Genomic DNA, 15,531 nt, shown 5'->3' on the forward strand with positions numbered 1-15,531 from the left:
ATCTTGCAAAATCTGACAAAAATGTGATACACCTGCAAAATAGCTACATATTTTTATTTTTGTAATTAAGTTGTTTTATGGGTCTATATTATGAAATGTGTAATTATTCCAATTTTTCCAATCCGTCTGCTCTTAAAAGATTACCAAAATTGAAAATCCAATAGATTCTACTGTATTTGAGTATAAATTACAGAGTTACCACCCGTAAATTTACAGTGCATCCTATATAATTTTATTGTCTAAGAACATTGGTGATGTGAAAAACCAAGTGTTAATTTCTGTTAACAATGGCAATTTTAACATGATATCAAAAATATAAATATGTAGGGTTTTCACCCATGAATCACATTTTGCATGATTCTTATGTGGAGTGCTACATAACTACATATACAGATCTTGCTACTGAACGTACGTTTTAATATATATCTCGCAATACTCTTATGAAAAAATGTATTTTCTTTTAAATTCATAGTAAACATTTGCTTCTGATAATAAAATTGGATATAATACATTTGCAAACAAACACAATGTTGTTTTAGGTTTTGTCTACTGTCTTTTGTCAACACAATATTTGTCATGTATAGTAGACAATGTTTTACTACATCGGGGTCTTTGAAAACAAACGTAGCATTATTAATCATTGAACTAAAAACTTTCATACATTTCAAAATTAAAGACCTCACAGCCTTTACCCACTCTGACACAGTTTCAATGTCTTCTTGTTCTGGTTTTATCCATTTTATTGCATACTCCTCCATTGCATCCATAAGAACTATAAAGTTATAATTTATGGAGCGTGATTCACGGTACTTGGGACCTTTAGAAAGGAACTTACGGAGAGATTCGTTTTCTATGATGTTAAAATCTCCCTTAATGACGTGACCGGAAGGATTATATTTGAATGAAGAGTTTTTGCAAGAACAATTAGGTGGTTTTGCATTGAATTTCCTTGCATCGCCAATCTCTTTTTTTACTGGTTTGATATTTTATGCATGTAATGCGGTGATGCTTGGTCTATTACACCATACATGTTAAGAAAAGGATAAAATAAGGGCTTTAAAGACATGTGATGGTTTGATGACACGTTCAGTTGATTCCACACAGGAAGTGTTTCGGTGGGTTTCTATAAAATTTCTGAAGCCAACGGAAAATTAATTCGCCCTAATCGTATTGATTGCTGGATTGAAACTGATGTATCGCCATTAGGCTGGGTGCAAATTCTGAAGGTAGTCGGACGGGGTAGATGGAGCTTAGACGAAAATCGTATCATATAAATTATTAAGAGTTTTTAGCCATTTTTTTATTCCTGAAAGGGCTTTTTAAGTCCGAAAGTTCACTACATGTTAAAATTAAACCAGATAATGAGATGGGAGGTATGACTTCTGTTTCACTAGACTCATTGTATTCAGACATTATTTGAACAAGCAAATACTTAGTTTTGTATCATGGTCAATTGATCTCCAGGCAAAGTTAACTGATGCATTTTCTATTTCTTGGTCGAATTTCAGACTTTATATTTGTTAACCGTTCAGTTTGATCTTTTAGATTATTACTAAAACTATTAATGACAAAATTGAAAAAAGCAATTATTTTTAGCCCTTTTGGTCTACTCATAACTGCTTTTCAGTCCTATAATCTATCTTAATTTCTTTGCCCGCTAGGCTTCCATGGAGACCTTTAAGGATGCCACAAAATGGAGAAGTTTATCCATTTTTTAACCGACTAAATTTAATCATGTGTCTTATATCAGAATGGCCATCATTAGTACACCCTCAACAGCTAAACTTTACGAATATCCACAGAGGACATTTGCATTTTAATGCAGTAGGAGGGTTGTTCATTCCTTTCGTCCAATGGAAAAGGAAATGATTTTGTTTCGCATTTTTTCAGTCTTAGAAATGTTCTTAACCTGTAAAAAATGCAGCTAAGTCGATGCCTTTGAAAACTACATTTTGGGAGTGGAATTACGACAACAGCAGAACGTGTGCAGACACTTTCTGTATTAGATTTAAATACACATTTTCGAAATTGTAAATTCGGTTGTTTTTTTGCCATTTGCCAGTTATTGAAAATATCTAGACCGGGAAAGAATTCTTCTAAAAATATAATAGAAAATAACTTTGGGTAGTTACTTTGACTATCGACAATTTCAACTGACAAAGCATAAAGTGTACAGCGAAATATGGATAAATGTTGCGGGTCTAAGTTTCCCGTAAAAGGTCACGAGAATGTTAAATAAATACAGTAATTGTCATATCAGATTCGAAATAAATCACGGAAACTCCATTTTAATCATTGCTTAACGATGGGCGGAGCATTTATGCCGCTCTATTTTACCCGAGGGACAGCGAGGTGGAATAATAATAATGAAAAGTTTCCATGATTCAGTTCTTCATTTATTTCATCTATTCATATAAAATTATCATTAAAAAGTCAAAATGAAGTTCAAAATTTGAATACTTGTCAGGACATTTTTAGGTCTTTTAAAAGGTGCGCAGTGTTCCTTTAACTGTATTGATTGTAAGTTGATTGTTCCGTTTACAAAGTGTTAGCTTTTACTTTTGAGAAGTGACCCTTAAAAGAAAATGATTCATTAATATCCACTTCTACATGGATAGTTTAACATATATTGGTTAGTTAATCAACAAAACAAGGTATACAGAATTCCACCAACTTTGTAACAAATTTTACCTAAATGCAGCAAAGCTTCTGCAACAAATATAGAATATAATGTCCAGCGGATGTTATGTCATTGACTTGTTTACCTCCAATGAACCGCTGCGCTCCGAATAGCTGCAAAATCAGAACTACTACCGTTTTGTTATATTTTGTTATTTGAACAGTGGCAACTAGTAAATAAATAAAAAAAAAGAATAAATGAACAATCTTATCGGTTACATGTTTGCAGCAAGGATCTATAAAAATGTACATCTTAAAGTTTTATCAAATTGTAAAAAAAAATAATTTGAAGATGATGTAAAACTGTAATAGGTATGCATTTTTGTAAATTTCAATATATTCTACTTCGTGCTCTTACATATTACATCTGCCTCACATTAAACATGTATTTTTAATTTTACTTACCAGAATCAGCTCGTGCAATGTGCCAGTGGTAGCACAGTTCTTTCCTTGTCTGGTTTCTACTTCAATGCAGTAGATGCTGAAACATCATATAGAGTAATAATATATTATCCTCCAAAGTAGTTTTTATGTTTACAGCTGATCTACAAACAAACAACAGCTTCTTTGGGACAACATAGATTCTTTCGCAAGAAGTAGGAATATGCTTTTCTGGTATGGTATGATTACATGTGAATTGACTGTGAATGACGAACACTTTCTTAAGTATTTAGAGTGTCTGTTTTGCATGTGGTTATTGTTTTTTATCTTGAAACAAATGGACAAAATCCAAAAGATAAACAAAACTTCTTAGTGTAATGGGGCTGCCATTTTGCAATGAACTATTTTTCCTCAAGATTGAAGATTTTCAAAAATTGATAATTGTTCACCTTGTAGGGTACCAATAGGGAAAACCGGTTTATTTTATATCATTTAGGGAGTTTATTGGTAACACAACATAAGTAAAATACTAGAACTAGAATTCATGACCGGAGATGATCGTTACAAACAAATTATTCAATTGAAAATAATTTGCTACATATTTATTGAAACGTTAAGGTATATTTTAACAGTCATTTATTTCTAAACCGGGAAAACCCAAAAATGCAAATTTGCACATATATGAGGAAAACTTGGTTTAACAAAATCACTGTCAACAAAATGCTTTCATTCTTAGCTTTTATCCAGGGTAAAGTTGATACTAATTGAACCATAGGTCACGTGCGTGACGTCATTTCGCGTCGTTGCCACAGCAGCATGTCAATTACTATTTCAAATAAATGTAACTTAAACCAGATTTTATCATTTTTTTTTAAACATTTTAAGTGTTAGTTTGTGTATTTTACAATCACAAACCTAAAGTTGTCGTTTCATTTTTTCATTTTTGGCTCGATATTGTTCCTCATTTCTATGCATTTCAATTCCCCTTTTAAAATTATGGAAAAAAAAAACAGAAGACAATAGGACATGTATTTGTATCCTTTAAAACAGATATACTTTCAAAATCTAATACAAGTTTTAGGTTTGATAATACCGCAGAAAATTATATTTTTCTAAATTGCCTGGTTTTCTCGTAGAATGAAAGTTAAGAAAAGTAAAGTTTGGATTTGTATCTGGATGTCATACATATCAATAACGAATGTTTCCAAATCGATTTATTTTTTAAGTTAACAACTGCAAATTAAGTCATTACATTGACAATTACTTTCACTCAATGAAGAAATATATGAGTGTCAAACACTGTACCAAACCTTAATTTAGTACAAATCTGCATCATCATAAACCAGCCAACAACCCAACAACTGAGTTGCACTATTTCCGAGAATAACTTGTACATCAAATAGTCGTAAATATCGGAGAATTGTTCGTATGAAATAATTGCTAAAGCACTAAAAATCACCCAGTTTTGGTCTGAGCCGTTTCAGTTTGAGATATACATTTTGGACGTCTGCTCCTAATACTGACGCAACAATAGCTCCAAGAATGAGACCACCAACCCAACCAATCGCCTTTGATGACACGCGCGAATCGTCGGCAGAAATCAGTTTTCGTCAAACTGATGAAAGCACTGTTTCGTCGACTTTTAGTTCGTTCTTTATTTCATCTTGCATTTCTTTGATCTGTTCATTTGTAAGTGATGTTGAATTGCTTGATTGGCATAAACAAATACAACTCAGTTCAGAAGTGGTATATTCTCCTGTTAATTGAACACTGTATAGAATAACGTATTTTTAAAGATATAAACGATGATCTTGTTGCTAACAAAAGTTTAACTCCATTTAACGACATATATGTTCTGTTCGTTATTCTTGTGAAATAGTCAAAAACCTTGTAAAATTGAAACATTCCGGTGATTGACAGCTATTAATTATAAATGATTTTTTTACATTTAGGTAATTGATATTCAACAAAAAAAAACTGTGACACCAAACACTTTCGCATGACTTATAAAAGCATGTACAACTTACAGGCGTATTCAAAACATATGGAATTATTCAGTTTGCATCTTTTTAAATGAGTTAACCAGATATTTGACCATCAAGATGCTTACACTAAAATTTAACCTTTCTAACTGATCAATGAACTTACCAGTTGTTGTTGTTGTTTCATTACAGACACTTCCCGCTAAAACATGAAGCAGTCCCTTTTTGAAAATGGTATTTCACGTATGCATGGTTATTGTTGTGATAATTTAGTGACAAGTACCTCGAATAAAATTTACAAACCGCATTGATACATTTTTATCATGATCATATACTCATCATAATCTGTATTTAAATGTTTTTAAGTTTTTTTATTTATTATAGTGTAAATGGTATAGGAACAACGATGTACCAATTATGTGGTCAGGGTCTAAAGCAAAGCATAAAAGAATAAAAGTAAATGATCAGGTTTTTTTAAGAGTGTAAAATCATATGAAAAAACAATTTTAAGCCCACAACCTTTGCCAAACTTTAATTAATTGTGTGCGTTTGACCAAGAAACATAAATGTACATTGAAAAACAGTAGTCAGTACAATACTAACAACAACAACAATATGATAAGATTCTTACACTGACTTTTCTGGATATCGATACCTACAACGAAAATATGCTTTATCACCTTCTATGGAAATGGGCTATCAGTTCCACTAACTTATAATCAAAGTAAATCGTAATGTAAAATTGAATAATACAGTCATACGTGTGAAGTATATCGTAAGTTTGTATGCCACTGGAGAGGTTATTGTTCCCATTTTATTATTGGACTTTTGGTCCATCACAAAAACGTTAGGAAAAAAATTCCCCTTTATTTCAAAGACAAATCTATACAAATTATTTCACATTCCTATACTTCACCCATCGCATCCAAAATTTTCAATTATAAAAGGCTATTGCAGAACCTCGAGATTGAGGACTTCAAGGCTAAACCACTTGACTGTTCTTGCAAAACCTCTCCGTTCAAGTACAGTCCTTCTGGTCACGTCATTAGGGAAGATTTAACCATTATCGAAAACAAATCTCTGCATAATATCCTTTCTAAAAGTCCAAAGTACCGTGAACCACGCTCCATAAATTGGAATTATAACTTCAAAGTTCTTATGGATGCCGTCGAGGACTATGCAAGAAAATGGATAAAACGAGAACAAGAAGACATTGATTCTCTGTCAGAGTGGTTAAAGGCCGTGAGGTCTTTAATTTTGAAACGAATGAAAGTTTTAAGTAGGTCAATCAGTGCCAAAGCTACATCAGTTTTCAAAGACCCCGATGTAGCAAAAACATTGTCTACTATACATGACAAATATGTTGTCGTACCAGCAGACAAAGCCCAAAACAAGATTGTTTTTTCTGCAAAACGTTTTATATCCAATGTTTATTATCAGAGGTAGACGTAGAAAATAATAGCAGTGATAAGACCTACACTGCTACCACTCTCTCCATAGAAGAGATTGTGGAAAACCATAAATCTGTGGTATCCTCTTTTGATTGTGATTTACTGTCTATGTACTGGATTCCTAAACTTCTCAAGAATCCATACAAACAACGTTTCATAGCTGTATCTGCAAAATGTACCACCAAACCTCTTTCAAAACTTTTAACTTCTATACTCACAACTGTCAAAGAGGGTCTACAGTCCTACCACAACACTTGTTACTCCCATAGTAGTATTAATTCAATGTGGATCCTGAAAAATTTGAAAGATATTTTGGAGACAATCAGTTTAAGACTATTATCTGAATATAATAGCATTAAAACCAATGATTTTTCAACACTGTATACTTCTATTCCCCATACACACTTAAAATCCCGACTTAAAAACATTATACATCGTTGTTTTTCCAAAAAAGATGGTACACCTAGATACAAATATATAGTTCTTGGTAGAGATTCCTCATACTTTGTCAGAAATAATTCCAAATTATATTCCAAATATACAGAGGAAGAGTTTACAAAATGCTGGAATTTTTAATCGACAACATATTTGTCCAGTGTGGTGGACGTGTTTTTCAACAAACGGTCGACATTCCAATGGGAACAAATTGTGCTCCTTTACTTGCTGACCTATTCCTTCACTCTTATGAGGTTGACTTTATAGCTGATCTGATCAGAAAGACAGAATATCGTTTGGCTAGATCATTCAATCTCAGTTACCGCTATATAGATGACGTATTAGCTTTGAACAATCCTAATTTCGGGGATTTGATACATCGCATCTACCCAAAGAACTTGAGATACTACAGACACAGTGAAGTCAGCCTCATATCTTGACCTACACTTAGAAATCGATGGTAAAGGAAAACTATTGACCAAACTTTACGACAAACGTGATGACTTTTCATTCAGAATTGTCAACTTTCCTTTCATCTGTGGCAACATCCCTTCGGCTCCTGCGTATGGAGTGTTCATATCACAACTCATACGTTATGCCAGAGTTTGCCGAAACTACGCAGACTTTTTGTATCGCGCTAGAACTCTAACAAATAGGCTTCTGGAACAGGGTTATATTGCTACAAGATTGAAATCATCACTACAGAAGTTTTATGGTCGTCATCATGAACTTGTGGATCGTTATGGTGTATCCATCAGCACCATGAAAACTGATTTATTCAACGGGTCATGATTTTCCTTTCCTCGTTTGTCTACCCCGGGCTTGACTTTTTATGAGCAACTCGGCGGGTGTTTCTAGAAAAGCAGGGGACGCTTACCCTACCGGTGTACCTGGTCCATGTTCCCAGTTTTTAGTGGAGTCAGAGTTGCTCATTTACTTTAGTTACTTTATGTTCTTTGTTGTGTATGTCTGTTTCCCATGTCTGGTATTTGTCCCTGGATTACATTCTTTTGATTACCGCTATAACCTAGGTTCCCTTGATTACTCTTAATAAAAGATGGTTTACAATAAAAAGAAAACAAAACAAAACTAAACTAAAACAAAACAAAACAAAACAAAACCAAACCAAACAAACAAACAAAAACGAACAAGAACATCCTTTTAAAATAGATGCAAACTTTTATGCAAATAAATACAATTAATACAGTGAAGAAGCATAGAAGCTAATATAAAATATTGGTTATGCATGTTTGTATTGTGTGTATTTAGAGTTCGTAACATACTGATTTCATTTATCTAGAAAAAGTTTGGTTTTCTCTTTATATGAAGTTAATCTGGTAATTAATTACTGTACATTTTTACTGGTGGGGCACGTGTTCCTCTTTTGTAATGTAATTGTGCTATCGGTACTATTTTCATAAAAATATCGGTTAATTAGCAAACAAATTATGACCTAACACAAATTTGCTACACATTTATAATACTGTTGTAAATACTTACATGTAAATAGCCTGTCATCCAGCATAGTATGTTGACCGGTGAACGATCCAGCTTCAATGAAGACTGTAACAGAATATTTAAAAATCCTCCAGATGCAACAATAATGACAAAGTATGAGACAATTGTGAGAAGAATTATAGAATAATTGTTAATTTCAATTCCGATAAAACAATATCAAGCTGAATATCTCGACGAGCGTTGGTGCGAAAGTTGGGGTATTTTGCATGATATTGTCATTATTCTCTTTTTTGTTTTGTAATTATTGCATGTTTAATCATTTTTATGGTGTATTTTATTTTTGAACAAACTTTGTATCGCATACAAAATTGTAGCGGGATACACATTGTTGACGAGTGACGTCACTTTCATTCAATAACACTCAATGTTCAAATATCTTGTAATGCACGAAGAAGGAGAAATATTTGTCAACAAGATCAAACTACAAATCAGCAATAGCGTAAGAAGTTTCCAACTCCTCGATGGAGTCAAGGAAACATATGTCAGGGGAGGTAACTAAGTATGTAAGAGAGAAAATTAACTAAGATTGTAAGAGAGAGAACTCAAAACATAGCGTAATACAGGATAAAGTTTAACTTTCAAGTAAATTTCTTTACTTTTGAGAAAATAAATTGTTTATTTCGAAACTAACTTAATCAGTCTGCTTAAGTTTTGTATCAGTTGCATATACTAATATTGAGGCTGTACAAGTTTACCATAGCATAGTTTTGACTCTTTTAATTAATATCACCAACAATAAAATAAGCAACGCTTGTTTTGTAAAACAAATTCGGGTGTTTTGCTCATCCTGTCAATGTTAAAATGGTACAGTTTTCGTTTGGAAATTCAAAGGGTATTCCAATAAGTTATAAATCGCAGGCGGTCGAAAAAGTTATTTACGCTCTAACAATCTGGTGAATCAGTCATTTTTTTATTAGATTAACGAATGAATAATATTACAGATTTAGATTTATATATGCGGTTACTTTATATAGGATGCCCTTTTCATGTTACAATTTTGATTAGCTCTGAAGGTACCTCTTTGCCAAGACTTCCAGGAAAATTTTGTATACACCGAGGAGTTGTCTGTAAGCACGACCAGTTGCTTAAATCCAATTTCATAGTGTCCCAAGTTATAATATAAGTAGCACTGATTGGTATCCAGATCGAAATAAGAAGCAATGCAAAACAGCAGAAATTTGCATTTATTGTAACAGCTTTCTGATGTTAATTTATCTTGTATATAGGTACGTACAACGCCTTGCATCTCCCCTACAGATACATTTTGTCGTTTGAGTTCGAAAAAATCCGCATTTTCTACAACATCAAATGAAGGGTGATTTAATAAAAACAAATCGACCAATTCTAGGCAATTATCAAAAGGTTAACTAAAAAAATAGTCAGTATAACAAACAGCAATATTTAGGTAAATGAAGAAAGTTGAAACTAACGCAATGGTTAAGATTTGATCAGTAGAAAAAATTAGTTACACCAGGTTGTATAGTAAGCTAAACCTTCGATTTCATTACCTTTTATTATCATCCAACTTCGACACCTTTGGTGATATATTTGGAGGAGCAGGAATTATTGAATAACAAGACAGCATAATAAATCAATGTAACCATTAAATATTTTGTTCTTTATATATATATTTTTTTCACATAACATGTTCAAACATTTAAAACTAAACAAAACAAAACAAAAAGAAAACAAAAAAACATAAACAAAACAAAACAAACAAACGAAAACGGAAAAAAAACGCAGGTTGTTAATAGTTTCAACGACAGCATTCTTAATCATGTCCAAGCGTAATTAAAGTCGTATCGGAATAATATTTCATTCATCCACATTGTGTTAGACAGAGATACATGTAGCAGTTGTACTAAAAAGAAAGATCAGCTCACCAAGGTTGTACACTACGTAGGGATGAGGGGTCATACAATCGTCGTAGACATATTCCATTGGTTTATTCCATAATATGCTTGGTAAGTTCATTGCTACACATTCTCTTTGACTACAACTTGTAGGAAGATTCAGGTGGCTCTCATCTGCAGGCTCACAATCTGAATTGTAGATTAAACCGTCGTGTTCAGATTTAATTGCTCCTATCCATACCAGTGAATCATTGAAATAACTGGAAAGGAAACACACTAAATACAATCATATACTAGATGAAGTATGATTCGACGACAAACGTTGTCTCCCAGTAATATTTGAAATAGGACATACTTAAACAACTACTCAATGGTTGTCGAATTGATAAAAGCATATTCAAGAAGCTTGAAAATATGTTGTACTTTAATGACAAAAAGGGGCCATTAAATTGAAATTTTCTTTCAATAATTAGTTTGAGTCAGTTTGTATTTTGTTTTTTCATTTTTTATATACCTACCCATTTTGGATCATATAACGACCGACATGACCGATTATATTTTGTCTGTCAACTACATATTTTCCAAATTCATATGACGAATTTGCAGCAGCATACCACGTGACCGGATCTGGAACAATGATATATGTCCCGTATTCATTCCACCCTTTCCCAGCTGTTGAAAGTAAAGTAAAAACATTTAGAATAAATTGGTAGTTAATTCTTAAAATGTACAATTTGTGTTTTTTTGAAACATGTTTAATTGAAGGAATAATCACAAAAACTTAAACTACAACATTATATATCGCATTTGTTTAATTAAGAACGGTTGATAATGCAAGGTGCTGAATCATGATTTAATTTATCAGCGAAAAATGAATAATTCCACAGAGCGGAATTTTGATACTTTATAAAATATACTTTACCATAGATCGTGTCGTTAACTCCAAAACATTTATCAACTGAAAAAAAGTGAAAAATATGATATGTCTTTTAGTACCAGCACAGTAAAATCTGAAAGATGAACTTTGTAATCGACCCTTTCATAAAATCCCAACTAAAAGTCATTAAATGATATATTGTCACTGTAACAATCTAAAGCCATATAAATTAATTTGAGATAAATACCGTAATCTGATAGGTTTAAAAAATTTTGTTATATCTCAATGGATAAAAAACTAGTGACACGCCCCTATTCAGTTAAATTCAGAGCTACTTTTTTCATGTTTGCAGATAAAAATATGTTTCAAAATTAATTTATGAGAATTGGCAAAAATAAAAATTTTATCTATTGAAAAATAACATAAATTTTCCATGTGTATAATTTGTTTATTGCACTTCGCGCAATAAACAATTTGTACATAAAAAGTTATTTTTCGATAGACAACATTTTTATTATTGCCAATTCTTAAATGTAGAAATGAATACTTTCAGAAAATGATTTCTTGTTGTTTGTGTCCATTCAATATTTGATGATAGCAATCGATATTAAATTCAGACAGCGGTAGAGGTGTTTTCTTTCCTGGTGCCATAGAATCATCTCCCAAATCCGGACAACCAAACCAAGAACCCTTGCAAAGTGCAATTTCATTTATAATCTACATATTTATATCGAAATCCTAATTTACAACCACCCAAAGGAGAACTAAAATGGTCTTGTCATCCGTAATTCGTAATTTTTTTTAATACTAAAGTGAATTGTGCAGGTTTTTGACCTGCATAAACTTCTACTTTAAAGTTAGCTTAGGTCAACGCAAAACTCAACTGAAAACCGATATATTCACCTCTGTATTATGAAAACAAACAGAGCCGACGAAACCTCAATATTAACTAAAGTGATTCCTATCGATATAGAACCTTGAAAAATCCCAAACAAGTGTAAAACAGACATCTTTAAATATTTCTTAAAACAGTTTCATGTAAATTTGAACATATGTAAAGAAAAAACAAAACATTTGTCTTATTCAAATAAATTTTAATGTCCGGGAAAAATTAGGTAAAGATTAGTTTCTCTGTATAGAAATTAATACAATAAGCATTATAATGGTAAAAACACACACAAAAAAACTCCTACTACCAATGATGTCAATACATTTAATATAACCTTACCTGTCAGTGATAAAACTACACTGTACACAATCATATCTTTATCCAGGCACATATTCTGGTCGTTTGTGGGAATTTTTACAAGTATCGCTAAAAACAACAAAGCATTAATCGTTTAAAATTTACCTCAGCACTCTAACATATTAATCCATACAGTCTGAAATACAATTGGTTCGTTTCCAAGTCAGAAATTTATGAGTACCACTCCGTCTAAACATAATGCACAAAGGAACAACAAACATCTATGTCTCTTGGAAGATGTAGAAATCATTTTAGGGGACGATTCAAACGAAGAAAATAACTTATTGTTCAAGAATATTTTTATTTGAAGGTATGAAATATTTAATTAGAAAGTACGTGTTCTTTTGATGATTTTTTGTCTAAAAAACGAATGCATATCGAATGTCATACTAGTGAAAGTTTTCGTAAAGGATCTTACAAATCTGAAATGGCAATAGATCCATTAATCAAAATAGATCAACAGATCAAATACAAACAATCTTTACAAATAGTCTCCCCGTATTTGATCAGACATTATTCAATCATTTGTTCACCTTCGAATATACTTAAAAAAAAACTAATTTTCACACTGAAAATGACCCATTTTCACTCCTTTTTATGAATCTACAAGAATTTATTTGCTTAAAGTCAAAAGATAATTGGCCTTGATCTGACATTTTTTATCCCGTCTATCCCGTCGGGGTTATTGTCGCTTTGACATATTCACCATATCCATGTGCTGTTGATTTGGAAGCTCAAAAACATTTAAATTTGTGAGATTTATAAATAAAACTGTAGACATTAACTAAACTCATTTAGAGTTTATCGTAAATACAAAATAAAAAAAATGACAAGCCCGTGTATTGACTAACCATCCCGTCGCTATGAAACAGATTAGGCAAAAAAAAAGACTCAATCAATGCCACTTTGCTAATAAAAACCTGATTCATTTTACTCTTTTATCAGATAGTATTTAAATTCTGAAACGTTTTAACATCGTGATAAAGTTATATTTATATGCTTTGAATGAATTTCTAAATTGAATCAAAAACGATACTGGAGATATTTGAACTCTTGTCAACCGCAATTAAACTATGTTTTAAAGCACTTACGTCTTTTGTTTCAAATACTTCAACAAACTCTTTGATTGATATTTACTTGAATAGAACTTGTCGTTCCAATGTATGACCTTTCCTCATCTTCTCCTACAGCACATTCAAATTTACATCAATCTTGTCTTGCTCGGTGGTCATTAAATCACAACCAGCTTAGGAAAGATGGCAATAAAGATCATGCACACAGAGAAAATTGCAACATATATTTTCATATATTCAAAACATATGGAAACATAAATTATATTTAGGACTGGTATATAAACATATCTATTTTCCCCAATAAACTGCATATTTTGCCCTAATTCGGAAACATATACCTTCAATGATTTAAATCATCTGGGATATATTTGTTTACCTGTCAAGATTTAAATGAGAGTTTAATTTACACTTAAATTAAAAAAAAACATATGTTTTTCCTATGTATTTCATGTTGGTACTTAACATATAAGAAACACATGAAATATATTTATTATATAGATAGCGGTGTTCTATTGAATATTCCCAGTTTAATAAATTTCGATAATTCACACTGTGAAATAAATTTGATAATTTCACCTAGGGACTTTCTCCCGCCAAAACGTCACAACTTTGATATCAATCCGCCATTCACAGTATTTAATATTGATGTTGAAAATTTTGATACATTGTGAAAAAAATTTAAATAATAAATAGGATAATCTATTGGTTATCGTGAAAAACCAAAATATGATCACTCGTGCCAAGAACGCTTGAAGATTGTACTCTTGCGCGGAACAAGTTACGCACAGTCGTTAAATCTTGGCGTTCTTCGGCACTCGTAATGATATCTTGGTTATTCAATTAATTAATTATTCCAATTAATTATCCAATTAATGTTGCAATTTTCCTGTGTAATAAAACAACATCTACTTCACACAAAATACAAATATGCAATTCGTCAATATATGATGATGATGATATATACAGATGAACCATAGGAAGATTTCTGCAAAGATAGTTGATAAGATGCCACTGAAAACAAAACTGTATGGAATGAATACAAGCTTTTTTTATGTATTTATAAGATGACGGATGATTTGTTTTGTCGAACGTCAAGTAAAGGGAAATTGCTACTTGTACGTTGCTATTGTTTTCATATGTACAGGAAAGCTGTTAAGTAGTATAGTAATTTACTAGCTAAATACAACATGATTTTCATGAATTTCGGACAAAAAGAGTCCATAAAGATAGGAAGAGGACACGTCTTGCCTCCAACAACATATGGGCAACTTTAGCGACGAAATGTATTCTTTAAGTTAAAGTGATAAAAGAAAAATCCGGCAAAAAGATTTTGGTGAATAGGGTTTTGTGAATCGGGAAAATGCAAATACTATTCATGCATTTCTTGTTACGTGTGAATGATATAAACCGAAAGATATTTCGAATCGAACATTTTGTTTGTTTGTTTTTCTAAAAAAAATATTATATTCTAATTGACTGGGTATGAGGGAAATAGCAAGTTTATTGTTCCTCAAGACTGACTATTGCCCGAGGCATAGTCATCCTTTAATCACATCTCTAAGGTTTTCTCTTCCCCGATTACCAAAGTAAAATAAATATAAAAGAACACCCTTTTCTGCAGGGATTCTGGTGTGTCGCAAGAAAACTTTTGGTGATTGTACAGTTTTTGTAAGTCCTCACGTATAATGACGTCCTTGTGACGAACTGTCCCGTAACCTTCCTTTGATAATTTGACCAAAACTGACTTAAACATTTTATTTGCACCGGAAAACGCATCACAGTTTATATTGTCTTCATTTTTACTTTTTAAGAAAATGTTTCTGCAACCCAAAGCGAAGGGTTATCATGGATTTTTTGGCATAGTATGTACCATCCACCTTACGTACTTCACCGTAGAATTTCCTTAAAATTGTGTTTAAAGTAGCCACACCAACTTCAGCAGAATTAAGATCATCAATTGACGTAAATTCCCCATCTTTTTCCATTAGAAAGTCACTGAAAATCCTTTTCGACACGCGTATGACGGATTTTGTGTT

The 15,531-nt window shown here is 32.1% G+C and overlaps 1 protein-coding gene across 1 annotated transcript; it reads right to left on the bottom strand.

Annotated features, from left to right (window-relative positions):
• Window positions 1–4,509: 4,509 nt before the first annotated feature.
• On the bottom strand, window positions 4,510–15,297 carry LOC148604788 (uncharacterized). Its single transcript, XM_088550375.1, has 10 exons — window positions 13,560–15,297; window positions 12,405–12,491; window positions 11,222–11,257; window positions 10,818–10,971; window positions 10,330–10,559; window positions 9,464–9,742; window positions 8,429–8,491; window positions 5,674–5,697; window positions 5,209–5,244; window positions 4,510–4,816 (listed from the first exon to the last, which is right to left on the bottom strand). Exons 2-10 carry the CDS (start codon window positions 12,454–12,456, stop codon window positions 4,671–4,673), a joined length of 1,020 nt encoding a protein of 339 aa, XP_088406501.1. The 5' UTR covers window positions 12,457–12,491; window positions 13,560–15,297; the 3' UTR covers window positions 4,510–4,670.
• Window positions 15,298–15,531: the final 234 nt, after the last annotated feature.

This window comes from Perna viridis, chromosome 10 (assembly GCF_037379345.1).
Source record: "Perna viridis isolate PV_CMFRI_1.1 ecotype Kerala chromosome 10, ASM3737934v1, whole genome shotgun sequence".
Lineage (NCBI taxonomy): Eukaryota > Metazoa > Mollusca > Bivalvia > Mytilida > Mytilidae > Perna > Perna viridis.